This window comes from Phaethon lepturus, unplaced genomic scaffold (genome assembly GCF_000687285.1).
Source record: "Phaethon lepturus isolate BGI_N335 unplaced genomic scaffold, ASM68728v1 scaffold16492, whole genome shotgun sequence".
Lineage (NCBI taxonomy): Eukaryota > Metazoa > Chordata > Aves > Phaethontiformes > Phaethontidae > Phaethon > Phaethon lepturus.
The window spans coordinates 14,807-34,715 of NW_010522756.1; the positions used below are offsets into that span (position 1 = coordinate 14,807).

Consider the following 19,909-nt stretch of genomic DNA (forward strand, 5'->3'; position numbering starts at 1 on the left):
CTCTTGTCTTGTGCTTTAACACAGTGTTACGCTGTTGGAGTCACATACTTTTTTCAGAAGACTTGTCTGTACACAAGACTCACAAAAGATTTAAACTCAACTACTTAAGAATTTTAACTCCTGACTAAAATCCAGTGCTGCTTATGAGAAGTTTGCTACATCTAAGTTGCTACAAACCACCAAAGGTGAATTATATAGCTCTCAAGCTGAAACAAGGATGCCACAATCTTGTTCTGATTCAGTTGAACTGGAGGGGGGGTTGTACTTTGTTTTATTAGGCAGTTTGAAGCTACCAAGCACATAGACATTTTGCGTGAGAATCAAACCAAACTCATACTTTGTCTGAGACACATACTTCACTATTTGAAAGTCCCTTGACAGTAAGGTAAATAGATACTACTACTATAAAATATGTGTGGAAGTCAACACTTTATAATAAGATGAAAATGCACAAAAATCAATGACTGAATGTTAAAAACATCATTTATTACCCTGACAATTTGAGGGGACAACTGAAACTTTTAATTTGTCAGAACAACTGTTTTTTTATTAAGGCTATTAAAGCATTTCATTGTGCCTTGTTTGAGATGGACTTCTTAACTTCTGGGTTGTTTACATTCTCAAACGTAATATTGCCATAAAACTTCTGTGACATGTCTTAAATTTGCTTCAATAAAGAATTTTTGTACACAATATTGTACCTTACTTACCTCTACGTAATCTGTGGGACATGGGCAAGAATTCTCAGCTTTTCCTAAAATTATTTCTGCCAAAGGTGGGCACCAAGAATACTCAGCTGAATGCACATCATCTTTCTAGAGAAAATGAAATTAAACAATGTTTGAACAAGTGGTGTGTTTTTCATACCGCCCATTGAAAATATATTACTATGATAATACTTTTATGATGTCTTCCCTATCAATTCCAGATCAGCGTTTTTACATGAGAGTAAAAGGAAAGAAAAAAAAAAAAGGATATAACCCAGTCTAAACTGAGTGGCCTTGTCTAAAATCTTTTTCATGGCTGAGAGACTTTAATCTCAGCGTTTATATGAGGTAAACAACTTTTGAAACAAAAGAATACCCAGCAAGATATTGGGAAACTTTTGAGAAACCACAAGGCCTAAATTAGTCTTTTATCACAAACTGTCAGAAATGGAAAAATGTCCGTTTCAGGCCTTTGTTGTTAGAATTCTTGTTAAGCAAATTATTTCAGACAGAACATGGTAAAATATCCAGAACATCTGGATTCAATTTCAAGGTGCATTTTTTGTGTTTGCCATTTGGCACTGATCACAAGACACATGCAAAGAAGGTTTTTTCCTTATGGAGAGGAGCTCATTTGCTCTTCTACCATATTCTTACCACTGCAAGATGCCATTGAAAGGGCCCATGCATGGCAGGAAAGAGAAGGAACAAGCGGAGAAAAAGGAAGATGTTATGCCATACCTTCCCCTTCCACCCCCTGCCATTGAGCCTCACAGAGCTAACCAAAAGCATGGTAGCAATTTTGGAGCTACATTATTTTTGTTATACAGTCTTCTTCAAAGTCCTGGAGGAAAGACTGGTAAATGCAAGAGGAAGCCCTGATTGCATGTTCCACTGGAACTGAACTTGCACCCAAAAAATCAAGAGGAAAATGCATGCTTGAAAAATAAATCAAAGGTGCAGTTACGCAGATCTGGTTTGTATCTTCAGCTGAAACAGAATCAAAATTGTCACACAAACTTCAAAGTTCATCTTTACTTACTGGCATAGGATCACTTCTTGTGGCGATTTCTAGTAAAATGATGGCATAACTGCAGAATAAAAGCAAACCGTAATCTTAATGAAATAACAGTTAATAGAGTCAGTGGTTTCCTCTTTCCATGATTTCTTATTCTGCCCCATTTTATGACTGAAAGCCCAATACCCCAAAAGACAGGACAGCAACAGTGCTGCTATCTGTTACTACTCCGTGTTTTCCGAGATCTGTCACTGATTGTTTCATAGCAGTCCCCTCTCATAGTTATCAGTCTCAGAGAGAAAGCATTTGAGTTTGATGGACAGCAAAGCAATTTTCTCCGGAAAAATTAATGTAATCCAGAGGGGATATGGGTGGGCACTTACATGGTACCTACCAATTGAATATACAGGACAGATTTGTGCTGTAATCAAGAGGCAGGAACATGTTGATCAGGATCATCAGCTGGAGGAGTGGCTTCTTTACAGTGTAAATCACTGTTCTGGAAAATCTCCATAAAGTCAACGATGAGACAGTGTGTCCTAAGTAGGTATTTTACAGTAGGCAATTTTGCTGGTTCTTTCTGGATTATATTTTTGTCATCGTCATCTTCCCCAGATGAACCAAGTTCAAAGACATTCATCAACGGTGAAGAATGGAAAAAATGGGGTAACAACTGCTTGTTCAATAAGTCTCCTTATTGAACCCACCATAGAGCTTTCAGAACAGTGATCTCTAAGAAGCCGGCACCTCCTCCAGCCAGCAATCCTGATAAAGATGCTCTTGCCTCTTTATGAATTGAAACTGTGTAATAATTAATGCCCCACATGCATCTCTACTTGATAACATTTATTTTTATGGGGAATATTGGTTTGCAATCTGTTGTATTGCTAATGGTTTCTCTGTTCTGTAAGGCATTCTAGCTGTATAATAGGGCATGTCCATCTATCTTTCAGTCCACTCATGGACCACCACTGGCAAATAAAATAAGGCATATAAACCATATTGAATAATGTAGAAAGTAATTTGATGAGATTTTTCTTAGTTTTGGGGTGATTTGGTAGCAGAAAGCTGTACCAGTTCTGGTGAGACAGCAAAGCTGAAACAGATTTGCAAGGAGAGATGATGGTAACTCTGATAAAGCGGTATCAATTTCATTCAGTTTCAGCAGCACCGCACAAAAAAGTCCTAACATAGTGGATAGTGAAATTCACATAACAATTACAAATCAAGAGGAGCCAATCTAGGAGAAACTGTGATTGGAAACAGCCTCTTCAGCTCAAACAGGAGCTGCTTTCATGCTCCTGTTCTCATTTCCATTTTAGCTTTCCCATCTGACCAACACATTCCCTGGAGAACTTTAAAAGCAAGTGATTCATCTGTAAGAGCACACAAAATTACAAGTCCCACTCCTGCAGTTTCCACTCTTTTTTTATTTGGGCCATACCTTAAGGAATATTAATAGAATTTTTGCACAGATGAAAAATGAGGATTTCAAGACTGGGACACTGCTCCCTGGCCAGTGACCCCACATACCTGTATGAGGATGTACCTGCTCATATCACCAAACACAAACCGTGTTAAAATATAGGTTCTGAAGAACAGCTCAGTTAAAAAGACAACCCTTTTGATGCTACAGTGTACATCTCTATCTTGCTTCCCTGATTGCACATTGTTCTTCTCCCTTTCCTGATTTCATCTCTTACTGATTTTTCTTCTTTACCAAGAAAGGTTGAACTGCAGTACAACAAAAGAAGACCTGGATTTTACAGACACAGGGACTGACAGCAAGATAGATTCACCCAGTATTCACTGAATCTGTCAACAGTTCATTGCAGTCATCTATGGTATGAGCAAATCGGCCCTTAGCACTATTTTAAGGGGAGCCCTTGGCAAGAAATGGCTTCAGGAGGCCAGACTGCAAAGTCAAGTAACGATATCTAACCTGAAGAAGGCCAAAGTGTGAACCAGACAAGCACCAAGGAAACATTTTCTGCAATGCATTTTGGCTGTAGGGCAATGATAGACTGCAACGTATAAGACAATCCTAAAATGACTGGTTAGTTAGAGCACAGTACTTCTAAGACTAGTCCATGCTGAAAAAGTAAAGACCTACATAGGACAAATGACAACAGCCAGTAGTATCAACACAGTGACAAACTATCTTTAGCTGAGCTATTTTGAAGCAAATTCTAAGGGCATGTTTAAGCCTATAGATATAAATACTATTGAGACCTCAAAATCTTGCTTACATAATCTCATAGAATGGATTACAATAGTGTTCCAGTATATTATATATGCATACATGTCTTTACAAGGGAATAATGTGCATTAATCCAGTAAATCTTATATATAAAATCATGCCTTCAGTCCATATAATTTTTAATGAATCCTAATTGAAAAAAGGGGAAGATTTAAACAACACTTTAAGTTTCTGCAACTAATTTTTCAATAAAAGCCCCATAACAGTCACTTAAGGCAGTAAGCATTTGTTGTGGCCTAGTGTAGGTCAGAAAACACCTCAGAGCTTTTGATAAAAGGCAATAATAACTACTCTTTGGTAAATGTTGTTAATAAACAGTGTTGATAACCATGCCGCCTGCTGCTCAGCTGCATGGCATTATCAGCATTTCAATCTGTAATTGGATTGCAGTTCTTTACATCCTGCTAGCTACCAAAGTCACCAGGAAACAGAAGACTTCTGCTGGGCTGGGAATGTGTCAAGAAAAAGTAAGGTAAAAGGGCCACAAAACATCTTGTAGCACCATTCAGCATTTTCCCCTTTCATATGCTTTCAGCAAGCTACTGGAAATAAGCAGACAGAGGAAGTGTCATTGTTAAGAAATAGAATACACCAAGAACACAGTGATTTTCCTACTTAACATCGGAAATTCAAGGGAGAACCAAGAAGTATAGGTAATTTTTTTAAAATCCTCGTTCAATGAATTTTTCATTGGATTATTATTCTCTGAAAGTACAGTTGTAATCCTGCTTATCTGAAAAGTGATTGGATAGAAGCTATACCATCACTGGCAAGGCCAAATAAGCCATTGCAAAATGATCTCCTATAAGGGCTTTCAAAGGGAAAGGGATGGAGCTATTCACTAGTGCATCCATTTCCTTTTCCTACCTCTATTTTTCGTCTGCAAACCAAATATTGCCACTGTGTGTATGCAGCGAAATAATGTACTGACAGTAATTATAGAATTATGGGATGTATATGTGCATTATGACATCCTAGAAAACTGATGCTATTAACTTTTAAAGTACTTACGTTATTGAAAATAATGTACTTTTTCATAAGAAAGACCAGCAAAAAAGGATCACTAGGTAATAACAGACCTTTACTGCTTTTTATCTACCAGTCCAGAGTAACTCCTTATAAATCATTAGACCAACTCTGCATTTATATAATGTCAGTGAATTCAGTATTTGGTTATCTATCTGGAAAGAGAAGATCCTGTGATATCCATGCTGTTCTGTATTCCAGGATCAATCCTTTTTAAAATACAATCAAACATATACCTTGGGTGGCCACAGAATTACGCTGAGCCTAACTGTGGTTAAAGTATCATCAACTTGAGATGGGATCATTAAGTGTGAGAGAGAGCAAAAGTTAACTACCTGTAGACGTCTGCCATAGAACTGGGTTCAAAGTCTGAAAGGGAATGGATTTCAGGAGCTGTGTAAATCTCTATCAAATGCTGCTGGTATGAGCTCGACACCTCAGAAGAATCTTCTTTTCGATATGACTGCAAACCATAATCTAACATAGAAGAAAACAGGAAGCAAACTACTCAGTGAGTACTTCTCTGAAACACGTGCAACACAACTTGTCTAAAGGAATTAATTTTCCCTACTTGAAATACGCATCTTAGTCTAAAAATACCATGTGTCTGGTGGTCTTGACCCTCTAAACCAATTGCAAATATAGGATTGGGAAATCAAATATTTGGGTGAGACTGCACTGCAGCAGGCAAGTTGAACTGCATGGCCCCTTCCAGTCAGGATTATTCTGTGATTTTATAGACCTATATTCAGAGAATAAGCTCACTTCAGTGCAATAGTTGGCATGCAAATGTAGATTTTAGTTCTACTCATCCCTTGATTCATATCCGTGGTGGCAGGTTGTTAGGGCAATTACAAGTTAGACAGAGGAGAACTACTGAAAATCAGATAGTGGGCTTTACTCGCACACCACTAGCTTCACAACAAAGGCAGCATAAATGTGAAAAATATCTGCACCTATACTTTTAGCCTAACAGAAGAGATTCTCAGCATGTGACTCAGCATCAGAGAGGAAAAAACCTACAACTGACCAGTTTTCTTTCTGATTAAAACAAAACAACACTCTTCTGAGTGTATGGGAAGGCAGTATGCAGATGTCTGGTTTTGTCTGGAGTAACCTCTAATTATGATGGTCCTAGAGCTTCATTCTTTATATTGGAGGTCATTGGAGTTTTTCAAATAGATCCCACATTGGTTATTTGTGAGGTTTGTTTAACATTATTTTATCCAGAGAAGCCATGAATATTTAAGTCCCTACAGTGCTACCAATTAACTTCTGCATAATTTCACAGAGATCCCATTTAATTCAGAGAAGCTGTGCTAATGTGATGCAGTTGAATGTAATCCAACTATCTCCATATTTCGTGCTTTTCTCCAGAACAGTCTCTAAGCAAAGGAGGCAGTCCTAAAGGCAGCAGGATACTACACAAATTGGAGAAGCAGGCATGGCCCTGTCTAGGACCCTTAATCTTAGGATGAACCATTGAAAAACAAATCTGTTGCTGCTGGTTTTAAGATGGCTGCAGGTTGTAGAGTGTGATAACTACTTTGGGGAGGAAGTAGATGAAATGATCATTGCTTTTATTCCCTTTGGCAACTGCAAACTAAGCTAGACTCTTCAGTGGTTTTCCTGTTCCCACAGCCTGTCTTCCTGTACGAGGAGAAGACCAGACCTGTAGCTCTGTCTCTGTGATAATAAAATTCAGTTTTGTGCACAGGACTGAAAAGCTCTGAGTTGAGTCTGCTTTTCTCCATGAAACTACCTTGTGTTTACCAATCAGTCAGCATTATTCCTTGTCTTTACAGAACTGTCCATGGTTCAGGTTTTCTCTCAATATCAAAACTGAGAATGAGACGGAGTTTCTGCTCAGACTGATGTTGACAGATTCCATCATTTATGGGATCTGATGTGTGCATCAGCAACACGTTAAATGACTTGTTATGATAACGTTACATGAAACTTGCTTCAGCACAGGGCACTTCTAGTGGAGGCTGGTATAGTCAGCATTTCCACATGAAATGTCAACACTGGGGTGCTTGGGGGGAGTGTTGAGTGTGAAATATATAGGCATTAGTAGGTTATCTGGACAGTTTTGAAATTTTTTTTATCTTCTCTTTACCTGCAATTTTACAAACCCATCGGTCATCTATCACACAGTTACTAGACTTCAACCGTCCATGATACATTTTGTGATGGTGAAGATAGGCCATTCCTTGGGCAATATCAGTAGCAAAAGAAAACCTGAAAGACAAAAACCAATGAGCTAGTATTTCCACTAAACCTTCACTCAAGAGTGGCTCCACAGCCTAGTGAAGTTGACAGAAAGGCTCTCCATGATAACAATAGCTTTCAATTTGTGTCCCCATGCTCTTTTTTCCAGAATACTTAAGGTGAGTTTCTGAAAGCCCTTAACTCCCACTCAGTTGTTTGAGTCCACAGGCCGTTAGCCTCTCTTAAGACAGTTGAGTTTCTCCTAGAAATTCCAGGTACCTTTGCATCCTTGAGAGTATTTTCAAATATTACAAGAGAAACACTTTTTTATTAACTTTCTCACTTTATTTGGAGGGTTTCCTCCCTTACAATCCTTTTCTTTGCTGAAGGCAAACATAAGACAGAAGTAGAAAGAGTCTGCCAAGAAGATTATTCTCAAAAAACAATATGTCATTGACTTTGTGGAAGTCTCACTGACAATGTGAGTTCATTTTCTGTATTGGTAAATATAGTAAAGTGTTTGTAGGTATAATAATCATTTCACCCATGTGTCTTCACAAACAGAGATCTGTTATTTTTAATTAAACAGGTATGTCCAAGATATTTGGGAACAAAATGAAGTTACACGGGAGAAAAGGTTTCAAAACAGATTTGCAGTATAACTAGAGGTGAGTTGAAAAGTCATTGGCTTAGCATGATGACCACTGAACATATGATTGCTCAAAAATTCAGAAGACAAGTTGGGCTGGATATTTCAATTTGCTTGCTTGCTTGCTTCTTCGTTGTCTCCATATCACAGTGCAGGCCTGTCTATACAAGGAGTTTATCTCAAATTAACACCTTGTCCTAAACAGCACAAAGGATAGTTTGTATCATTTAGCTTTTCAAAAGTTTTTTTCTACCTGAAGCCCCAGTTCAAAGGAATGTCTTCATTGAGCAGAACATCACTCAGACTGCCTTTGGGGCAGTATTCTGTCACAATGGCAACATTTGGCACTTCTATGCAACCTCCAATGAATTTGCAGAGATTGGGATGGTCAAGTTCCCTGTGAAAATGAACAGAAATCACAGCACACCAGCAATTTTCATGGACGTCCCTCCTGCTTTCTGTAGGGTAACTGGAAAACCAACTAGCTTGTTTCACAACATAGAGAGAAAAGTAAACCAGGTATAAGGAGCTTTTGATCTGGTGTCAAAGCAAAGTTTGAAAGACAGATGAATATGAATTTACAGTCACATTTGGACAGATTGTAACCCCTAAAGAACCAGTGCAAAAATGGAACAACATACACTTCTCAGGTTTCATTTCTTACCTCACTTGCTTTACTTCTTTACGTATGGATTTGGACAGTGTGAATGTCTTCTTCATTATTTTCTTTATGGCCACTGTTCTACCATCACTGAAACAGAATGAAATGGTGTTCACAGGGTTTTAGGCCAACTTCATAAGCCAGTCAGGCTATAAAGATGGACTGGATATTTTTTCTACAGTGGGCAGCTTTGTATCTCAAGAGATGAAGTACAGAACTTAAGCATGTCCATGTGGATGTACATCTGAATCTGAGTACATGACAGGTGACAGGGCCCTGTTTCTCTGAGGAAAGCATTAGTGATTATATTCAAGTGTCCTTCAGTGGAGATACATGCAGGAATCTAAGTGATACCAACCATATAAATACGGAGTAGGGGGTGTGTGGTGTCGCAGATGTAGGTGTGTCACCAATGAGACTAAATGCCCCATTCTTACATCTTTCACCCTTGATGAATGTGTTTGACCTTGATTCATCTGAGGAAGATGATAATGATGAAAAAGTCATCATTCAGAAAGAAGCAGCAAAAATGCTCACTGTAAAAGATCCATGCTGGATACAGTGTCTCATCAATGAAGTGGCTGTGATTTTCCAGAACAGTGATCTATGCTGAAAAAGCAGCTGCATCCCCAGCTAATGATCCTAAGTAAGCCCCTAATTCCTGCAAAGCATAGATCCTTTCCTGTGTATTCAAATGGTAGGTATTACTTCCATCTTTGCAAGTGTTCTGCCCCTACACCTTAATTATATTGTTTTTTATGGGAAAAGTTGCTTTCTGGATAGCAGGATATGGCTATACTGTTTGCTCGTGTAGTCATATGATATACACCTTCATAATGTGATCCAGAGGGGAAATGCTCTATATCTTCAGTCACATCAGCTGGTTTAAGGACAAGATTTCTAGTGTGCTACTGTCTAGGATGTGATTCTGTAGTTCAGAGAACCTAGCTGTGCTCTGCCTGCATTTTAGAAAAAGGGATGGATGCATAGGAGCCCTGGTTCCAAATATATTTGAACAGTAAGGGCCATTCATTAATGGATGCAAGACACATTATGCAGCCACAGCCTTTTAACAAGTCCCCAGAAGAAAAGAAGAAATGGTAACCAAGACAGAAGCCTGGCATGTAAGATATTCCACAGCCAGAATGTGGGACAGCAGTCAGAGGATGGTATTAACTTACTGGATTTGGCCTAACAAGCTTTTGCACTACCTATCGACAGTGAAGTGGCAAGAACCAGAAAGAAAAGTGAAACTATAATAGAGTAGGCACTGCAGGAAATGAGTGACACATTGACTTACTATCTCCCCGTCTGGGTGAAGCAGTGTTTCCTGGACACGTTAGCCGCCGCTGCGCAGGAGCTCAGGGCAGTGGTACAGCTGGCACTGGAGTCACTGGGCGCTGGGGCAGCACTCATCACGCTGCCGGCTGCTGTCCGTACTGTGCGATCTGCACGGGATGTGGGATGGGAAAAGGCACCTGAAGATGCATATTACTGCAAAGGTAGAGACTCCAGAGGCAGACAAATTTGGGAATTCTCCAAATATTTCCATATCAGCTGGTCTTGTTAACACAGACAGAAAGTCATTGCTTGGAATGTGACTGCTGCATGAAAAGTGAAACATTACAGAGGTGATTCATTGCCAGAGATCTTTCCCACTAATCCTCAGGGTTTGATGCAAGTTCCATTCCTCTGCTCTTGGGATGATTAGCCCTTGCTGCTATTTAGATGCCGAGGACAGAACGCAGGGAAGCAGAGCAAGCCCTGTGCCACATTTTAACAAGTCTATTTGAGGCTCCCAGAAGACGGTAAACCACAGGAGTGTGGGAAGTGATTCTGACACCAGAGGGAAGTCAGAGAAGAGCAACAATACAGTCAGATGAAAAAAAATCCGTGATATCAACATATGTTTTCTAATCTCTGTTGACCAGCTCAAGGTAACAACATGGATTTCAAAACAAATTTAATGAATTCCATATCGTTTCACCACCTCCAATTAAAACCCAGATTTAGCCAATTGGTCTCAGCATTGCTGAAACCTCTCCACTCTCCCTGGTATCAGCATCCAATAAAGTGTTGCTGAGGAAGATCAGCATCTCACCTTGCATCAGGACTGCCATGTTCCCACACCATAGTATCATCCACATGCAGTTCAGAATTGTGTTGACGTTTGTCTACAGCACTCCACTCAGAAATACATTAGTGACCCCGAGATTGCTTTGAAAATAAGTGTTTATATATCTTTATCATACACACACACACAGAGTCTTACGATGTTTTTATATATATGTGTATATATATGTATATATGTATATATATGGTGCAGATACAGATATATATGGTGCATGCTTCTAATTTTCCTCTCTGTTTCCTCCTCTACTGTTTCTTCTCCTGTGTGATATTTATGACCTCTTCTAATTCACTATCAGCTGAAAATTTGCTCATGTTCCTTTTTGATATATTGAAATACACTTTTCCTTGAGTATTCAATTTCTGTTTTCAGAAATCTGGATTGAAATTTGGTTTGGTTTATGTACTCAAATTAATTTCTAAGCCAACATCTGTTCTTTACAGCAGCCAGGATATCATATCAAAACTACAAAAAAATTAATGTTCAAGTCCAAGGCTTAAAATTTCTCTCCTGTACATCAACACTAGAATGCTTGACACTTCTACTAGCAACACAATGACGTAACGCAGAGAAAGCAGACATCTTTCTAGCAATTCTGCACAGTGACAGAAAGTGAGAGTGTACATCAGCACAGATCTATCAACGTCAGCAGATTTCTATCGATGTACCCTTTCTGAGGGTCTAGGTATTGTTTTCCTTCTGAATGCTAAAACAATTAACAGCAAAGTAAATACTCTATACCTATTTTAAGTGCAGCATAGTAAAGCATATAATAACATCAGATTTTATTCTTAACATGTTTAATTAGAATGAATTAAATCACATTTTACATCCAGAAGGTAAAATGAAGAAGACTCTGGACACAATTAATTACTTTTTGCAGCAAGTTTGTCACAGATAGCATACACTGAGAGAAATTAATATCTCACTATATCCCTCATTATATTTGTGCAAATTCAGGGCAATTTAGTGAGACCAATTATACAGGATGTTACATCTGCTGAAGCAACTGTAATTTATTCTGTCCAAGTCCAGAGGTTATCTGTTTATTTTGGAATAGACCTGTCTTTTTTAATTGACAAATCACCATAATAAAGAAGGTATCTATTTAAAATAATGTTGACATTTATGGTTTCAATAAATAAAATATCAATCATCAGCTTACAGAGGTTACAGGGATGAAACTTGGATACATCTTTCACAAAATGGTTCACTTTTATAAGACCCTTAAAACATGAAGATGTACTTATGATTGAGATTATTGCTCAAAATTATTAAGGAAACTGATCCTAGTATCAAAATGACAAGTTACTAACCTTGTTTGATGCAGGTGAAGTCTATAATCCAGCTTTCATCCCAAAGCATCTTTTGTTTCTGATACTGAAACCACTACAAAAATAAATTAGATTAACTCCTGATGTAGGCCTAGTGACTTTGAAGGAATTAAACTAGAGGATTTTTTTTCAAATATGAAAGTTCATAAATATCCAAAGAATATCTGATGTTTAAGCATCCAACATCTATCTTATGAGTCACATTAGAACTAATATTAATAACAGGCTTAGAAGAAGACAGCATCTAATAAATATTTTAAAAACTGTACATTCCAAACTGTACATTCTACATTCTAGAATCTAATTACATGTCATATTTTGCACTGGCTACAAACTCTCCATTATTATCAATACTTCTTACACATTACATTTACATCTCAGCCTGGACATCACATGAGAGGTTTACACCACCTCATGTCATGGAAATGTCCTATGCTCTGTAAGTGCATGACAAGAACACACTACATCCCAACTCTGAGATAAGGAGCAGTACATCTTGTATCCTGTAATAGAATTAGCCCCCAATGCACAGATGAGGGCATTTGTTATGCCCAATACTTGTTATTATATTTGTTATTATATTGTTGTATTATAACAATATTTGTTATGCCAAATACTCTAACACAAATAACATTAGGTAGTCATTCTGTGGCTACTTACTAAAGAAGGCATAGATCTAATAGTTGATTTTCTGTAGAGCTGACATGCAAAACTAACATAGAAAGTGTAAACACATGCTCTCAAAAGAGGAGTAGCAGATTAAATTATGCAGCTATTGCAGCTTGCGCTCAATGTCAAAATGTCAAACCAAAGCAGCATTTTACCATCATTACACCATTTTCTATAGTGTGGAATTTAATACTAGGAATATTGGGCCCCTCACTACAAGAAGGATGTTGAGGTGCTGGAGCGTGTCCAGAGAAGGGCAACGAAGCTGGTGAGGGGTCTGGAGCACAAGTCTTATGAGGAGCGGCTGAGGGAAGTGGGGTTGTTTAGTCTGGAGAAGAGGAGGCTGAGGGGAGACCTTATCGCTCTCTACAACTACCTGAAAGGGGGTTGTGGTGACGAGGGTGTTGGTCTCTTCTCCCAAGTAACTAGTGATAGGACAAGAGGAAATGGCCTCAAGTTGTGCCAGGGGAGGTTTAGATTGGATATTAGGAAAAATTTCTTCACCAAGAGAGTGGTCAGGCATTGGAACAGGCTGCCCAGGGAGGTGGTGGAGTCGCCATCTCTGGAAGTGTTCAAAACGTGTGGATGTGGCGCTTCAGGACATGGTTTAGGCGACATGGTGGCGCTGGATTAATGGTTGGACTTGATGATCTTGAAGGTCCTTTCCAACCTAGTGATTCTGTGATTCTGTGAATTATGCATTCATTGAAACAGGTAACAAAAGCCTAGATAATATGCAAGGAACATGTGTGGAGTTTGTGTCAATATTTTGGTAAAAATTTATGGCAAATATAGAGCTCACAGAATCAAAATTAAGTCTCCCCATTTATTTAAAAAGATTTCTGAGAAAAGACATCTACATTTTATCTTGCAAAGGTATGACTGAATATATTAGCTAGAAGTGACCACTAGGCTTGCTACAGACACTGATACCAAAGGAATCCTGGCACTGGTATCAAAGGAATCCTCTCCTCTACTCGAATGATTAAAGAAGGCATTAGAGTCCCAGATGGTTCTTTGTACAAGATATTAGTTACTGAATTGGATAAAAGGATCTTTTCTATCTTGTTTACTTATCACCTAAATAAAACATAAAAAAGAAGATGCTACAGCAGAAGTTAGCAAGAGTAAGTATACAGAAATCCAAGAAGAAAAAAAAAAACCTCAAAACCTACAGAAAGACAGAAGAAATAATAGGCAAATTTTGATACAACAACTTTAGATAAACCTATGCAAGGCCAAGGAACTCCATCGCTCTCTCTAAAATGCCAATTGTTTATAACTGTCTGAACTTCTCATTTGTCCAATTGTGCATTTCCATCAGACCATATGGTTTTACAGGACAGTTACTATAAACCCATTGTCACAACTGCCCTGGAGGTTATAAATGCTCAATCAGTTTTCAACAGTGCTTCTTGTTCCTAACACACAAAGCCACACAGAGAGGCACAGAATAAAGAAAAAAAAAATAATTGTGACCCAGGCCGCCTGTACTACCTTACTTGGTGGGCCATCAGCCTTCTCCTGCCCATTCCCTCCCAGCGCACTTGCCTACCTCAGATGCTCACTGCGAAGGCAGTACAAGATGGAAAGAGTAGGAATCCTTGAGGACAGAGGAGCCTATTGATTTACAGGACTTCTAGGCCAAACCCCAAAGAAATGATCTGTTACCTACATAGTCAATATAACAACTCTACAACTGCCATATTCACCTGCTAAATCCTTGTTATGAAATTCAGAAGTTTATTTTTTGTCAAGATGCATACATATAAGGAATGCAGACCCTCTTTCCCAGAAGCACTGTGAAGTGATAAGCCGTAATAGCATGCTGTCTCCTCTTTATACAGACGTTTTCATTCAAAGCCATCTGAAACTACTTTTCCCATATCATACACTCCTCTCTCCTCATTCCCTTTTGTTTGTCCTTCATAGGCCTGTTACAATAATTGACAACTATTATGCAAAATTAATCTTTTTGGACCGAACCAAACTGGTTCAGTTACACTGAAAAAAAGGAGCCTATAAAAAACAACAACAAAGCAACAACAACAACAACAAATAAACAGACAAAAAAGATAGATTTCATTATTTCCTTTGACAATAACCCAAGATGAATGTTTGCCATTATAAGTTGTATTTGGGCTCCGAGATTTAATGGCCTGTGGTGGAGCTAATCCCTTCATGAATTCACCTAATTTGTTTTTTTAATTCATTTATATTTCTGGCCTCTGTAGAGTTTTCAAGAAGTTAATTTCATAACAGAGTTTTATTCTGAGTGAAAGGTACTCTTACTTTACTGGGAATCCCTAGTTCCCATGTTGTGGAAAAACCTCTTCTTCCTTCACCATTATATATCCATCCCTCTGTTACATTCCTCTTCACTCCTCTCTTACAGGATGAAAATTCCTAGCCCAATGAACCTCCCCTCATAAAGAAGCCAGAAAGGTTGTTTCCTTTCCTTCTGCTTTCTTCCATAGCACACAGGTTTTGGATGCCGAAGAAAATGTACCCCTCTACTAAGAGAGAGCTCCACTCTAACTAACCAAATAACAGAAGGACGAGAAAGGAAAGAGAAGAGGAAAGAAAGGATACTTACCATGACTGACAAAATGAAGCCAGTGCAGACTAAGCAAATTGGTAAGGCAATTGCTATCCTAGCATCAGCAGACAGCGGGCATTCCCCACAATCTGCTGGACAGATAGAGCAGCCTTCTTCTTCCTCACAAATGCCATCTCCACAGACTGATTAGAAAATGAAACACATATCAGAATATTTAAAGGCAGTTTCATCCATCCATCCATCCATCCATCCATCCATCCATCCATCCATCCATCCATCCACAAATTTAAACACAGGGTTCTGGAGTTGGGAAGTCTCAGAACACCAGAAACAATACATTTTGAAGAATCCAGAGAGAGCACCCCAGCAGCTGAAAGAATAATCTGAATTTTAAAGTGATGCAGGGTCTCTTTGATCAGAAATTGTTAATGACATCAGAGCCTTTGATATGTTTTGTGTATAAATCATTTCATCACCACTCTCTTTCTCATTGTCCATCTGTTTTTTCTGAGACTTAAAGTTCCTCAAGGCAGACATTGTTTTTTGTATTCTTTGTACTTAATCCAGCCCTTGAGATCCCCAGAAGCTGGTGACCCTTCCTCAGCAGCAGCACAAGATACTGGGTACTGCAGAATGAAACTTTGCAACCAATAATTCAAGGATTTATTTTTCTCCAAGGCCTTATGAAAATTATCAGTAGTATCAGATGTGATTTAAAACAAAAGCCCTAAAGGATAAAACTCCTTCTCCCATGTTCCAAATGGTGTTTCAATTTTACCTCTATGACTAAACTAATATCATGCTGCACTTCAGCCTCCTGAGACAAGCTCAAGGTATTATTCTGTCACTATGCAATATACGTTTTTTTAAAAAGCCTCAACAAAACAAAATCCACTGCTCGGTAAGAATTCTACCTCAGTCTATTTGATTCCAGTATAATACCAGCATAATTACAGATGACACTTTCTGCCTCAGGGGTAGAGCTGCATTTTTAAAATTTATTTTCTGATAAATTATAAATTTCCTGGAAAACTCAGCTGCAGCTCTCTAGAAATGGATAGCAAATTCTATAGCTAAAGACTTCTATCCACTTTGAAATTGTTTTAGTCCTTTTTTTTTCCCCCCCATAACATTGAGAAACATATTTTCAGACTTCCAAAAGAGTAGGTAAAAAGAGTACTGAGATTACATTGTATTTTACTCAATATTTTTCTTTAGGCTGTGTGTTTATTAAATAAAGTCCACTTTTTAAATTCGAGATTGCTAAGAGAATTGTTACAGTTATTTCTGCATCCCTGCATACAGATATACTAAAGTGAATGAAAGACTGATGCAATTGAATTTTAATGTGAACAAGGGAACAAAGATGGGTTTCTACCTCTCCAATATGCTTAAGGCTAGTCTGCTCCCCTTCAGCTGAAGAGTGTCCAGATCCTCACAACATACTAGCTGCAAGAATATTTTCACATCCCTATCAACTGTAGACAAGCCGTGTAGTACGTGAAGGCATTGGTCATGGTATTTGACTTTACCTATTTGACAAGAGTGGCTTCCTACAATTCTAGATTCACGCACAGGTTAGAAGCTGAAATACTTTTTCAGATGTTCAGTATTATGTGAAGAAGAATTTTAGGAAGACTTTTGTGTATTTTCAACGGTAAGGAGGGGTAGGACTGCCTTTTGCCCTTGGTATCCATGCATGAATGATAAAAGCATTGAGGTTTGCAGTCAATAAGCAGTTCCCTCATATCTTCATTTTGTGTCATACCTACTGCAGGAAGGACTGTGGTTTTTGCTTCCAGAGCAACTTGCATTCTCCCAACTCTGATGTGTGCGATAAGAGAAGTCACACCCACGTGAACTAAAACAACCTGCCAAACAAGTGAATAAAGTCAAAACTTCACTTGCATACAGTAGGCTGTTATAACAACAACTGTCCAATTGCAGTGTCTTGAAAAAGAACGCATGCATGTTTTTCAGAATCAGGAAGGACAGGTGTCCTTGACTGGAGAGATAAACAGAAGAAGGAGAGACAACTCTTGTGTGAAAGGCAGATCTGATTCCCCTCCTGGTGCGTATTCTTTTCACCAAGCAGGGTTATCAGCCTGTGCATTCTGCCATGTTTGCTTCCCTATTACTTCTGCTGGGTAGAAGCCCCCGAATAACCATATCAACCTGCAACACAGTCAAGTCATAGTGCAATATTTTGTTAGTGTGGGCCTTAAATGGACAGATTAGGCTATTTTCTTCCCTCTCTTTCCCATTAGTTCCACAAACTACCTAGGTAGTAGCACTGTGAAAAGCTGTTACTTCCAAGTCAAGTCTTGGGAATTTGTTTTACTCAGCCATATGCCTCACTTGCACACATAACTCTGACAAAAAAATGAGATGGGGAACATGTACATGAACTGCACTAAACTACTAGCAAGTAAGGTCTGAAAAGAGCAAACCAGGTAAAACCCTGCATGCAATAAATATACGCCTTACCTTGGCAGTCCAGTTTCTTTGGCTCATTTTGCCAGCTGTAGACAAAGTGTGAGTAAATATCTGGCCATCATCTGGGATCCATGGACCACATATTCCTCCTCTACCCTTTATCGGACATATTGGTTATGTCAGTAAACACAACACAATGAAAATCCTAGCTGCTCCTCTTTTACTTTCTTAAAAAGACTTGTGTTCCCTAACAGCAAATAAAGTGATATTTTATAACCAGATCTATTAAATACCAAAACACAAGCAACACTGTTCTGTGATAAAAGACAAAATGAAAGAAGCAATTGTGCCTATACTGAGTTAAAACCTCACAAACAGCATTCTTTTTTAAAGTACATGAGCCAAAATGTGGTCCCAAATTTTAACTGCAATTAACTTCTATGAAGCTAATACACTTTTTCAGGATTTTCTGTATCAGAACCAGAAATTATCATATACCAATTTTTATATTTTTCTCAAGGGGTTTTATTGCAGGTTTTGGTTTTGATATGGCAGCTTTTTTTTTTTTCTTTAATGAGGAAAGCAGGCATCTCTTCTGTGCCTGTTTGCAGAGCATGTCTCAGTAAAGCTGTTAAGATGTAAACCTACAAGCAATTGCAATGATAGAGAATTATTTTGTCTGCCTGAAGTTTTTGCATTTTTTTGTTTATTTGAAAGGATTAAGTCTGTCTCCTAACTCCAGATATTTCTTCAGGCACTTCTTTCAATGCACTGTAAGACATAGACCAATTCAAAGGAAATGGAGTTCATGTTAACCAAGATAAAATATTTTAAAAGTCATGACACTGGGAAAAAACCTCCAACAAAACCTCCTGTGAAATAATAGAAAAAGGTTGCGTTGAAGTGTATGCTCAATCTTGTGCTCTGATACTCATGGCTGCCTTGCTGTATGACAGCCAATCTGCTTAGACCTCTTTTAAGCAGGGACAGAAATTACAAGGAAGCTAGATGATGCACATCGGTTACTTGCTCTCGCCTCTTCCACACCTTAATTCCAAGCATAACTGATCATGAAAGTAAGAAATAATGGAGACATCACCACAGTCGTGGGATGTTGAAGTTTTTTACTATGATTCTAGACAAAAGTTTTGATGTGATGGTTCCAGCAGGGATTCCTCTTTTAAACCGAAGTCCAGCTAAGGCCGCCAAGGGAGTCATTAATAAAACAGCTCCTTAAGAAGTAAGCTAGAGCTTTTGTGGAGACATTAAGCCTTCACACAGAAGGGTACATGAAATAGCCACAAGACTTGTGGACTAGGTTCTCTATTACACCATCTTTGATCACGAAGAATGTGTCAGATTGCTAGAAGGGAGATCAGCTAGAAAGACTGGGCAACTGCATGAGGGTTATTATGTAGGGTAAGGCTTACCTCAAAGAAAAAAAAAAAAAAAAAAAGGGTGTCCCAAACTGTATTATTAGAGTCAGAACTTTAAATATTTATTTAAAGAGGGACAGGCTCTTATAATGAGCCAAGCAGACAAATTAAGAATAGATTCTGCTTACACTGCAGGAACAAATTTTGCTATCTTGTATTTGGATTCCTTTTTTTTCTCAGAAAAATCATTCCATCTCAGGGCCTGTGTGTACAGGCTTCAGTTCTACAAGTCACAGCCAGTGATACTCCCCTTGCTCAACTTCAGTAATTCAAGCAAATCATTCACGGTCCCTCTATAAGCTGCAGAAACTAATACCTCCAACTGACAACTCGCCCTGCTTGCTTTAGAATGAAATGATCTGTTTGTCTTTCTCTATTGACTGTACAGAGATCTGAGTCAAGTAATCCCAAAGTGATGAAACTGGCCTCACTAAACATAATGAGAGATTCTGAATACTGCTTTGTCCAAAAGTCCAGCCATTTGCTTTGCAGCCTCAGCATCTAGTGCAAAAAAATCTAAAACTGACAGACGTCCCCACAGTGGTTTTAGTGAACTATAGATTTGTATAATTGTAACCACAGAAAGACTTCATAAACTTGGACGTGGTTATTACAATGATGTCTCGTACAGCAGCAAGACGAGAGCAGATGATGCTGCACGGTTGCACTAACCATGAAGGCCAAAGGGCAGGAGTGAATGTTGGCGTGGTAGACACAGCAGTTGTCCCCGTTTGCATCTTTCCAGCTGGCAGGGCACTCATGCTCCTCACAGAATTCCTTTGCAGCAGTGGCATTGCTAGCCAAGCAGCAG

The 19,909-nt window shown here is 38.6% G+C and overlaps 1 protein-coding gene across 1 annotated transcript in view; it reads right to left on the reverse strand.

The window, feature by feature from the left end:
• The window catches only part of LOC104616791 (atrial natriuretic peptide receptor 1-like), a 37,511-nt gene that overhangs the window by 8,605 nt on the left and 8,997 nt on the right, over positions 1-19,909 (reverse strand). The window contains exons 4-15 of the mRNA XM_010281920.1: positions 19,771-19,894; positions 17,714-17,818; positions 16,995-17,097; positions 15,263-15,408; positions 11,980-12,052; positions 9,833-9,980; positions 8,536-8,622; positions 8,125-8,268; positions 7,131-7,252; positions 5,347-5,488; positions 1,750-1,798; positions 711-815 (exon numbers count right to left, since the gene is read on the reverse strand). Coding sequence (XP_010280222.1) covers positions 711-815; positions 1,750-1,798; positions 5,347-5,488; positions 7,131-7,252; positions 8,125-8,268; positions 8,536-8,622; positions 9,833-9,980; positions 11,980-12,052; positions 15,263-15,408; positions 16,995-17,097; positions 17,714-17,818; positions 19,771-19,894 — 1,348 coding nt within the window. The remainder of the gene's footprint in view (positions 1-710; positions 816-1,749; positions 1,799-5,346; positions 5,489-7,130; positions 7,253-8,124; positions 8,269-8,535; positions 8,623-9,832; positions 9,981-11,979; positions 12,053-15,262; positions 15,409-16,994; positions 17,098-17,713; positions 17,819-19,770; positions 19,895-19,909) is intronic.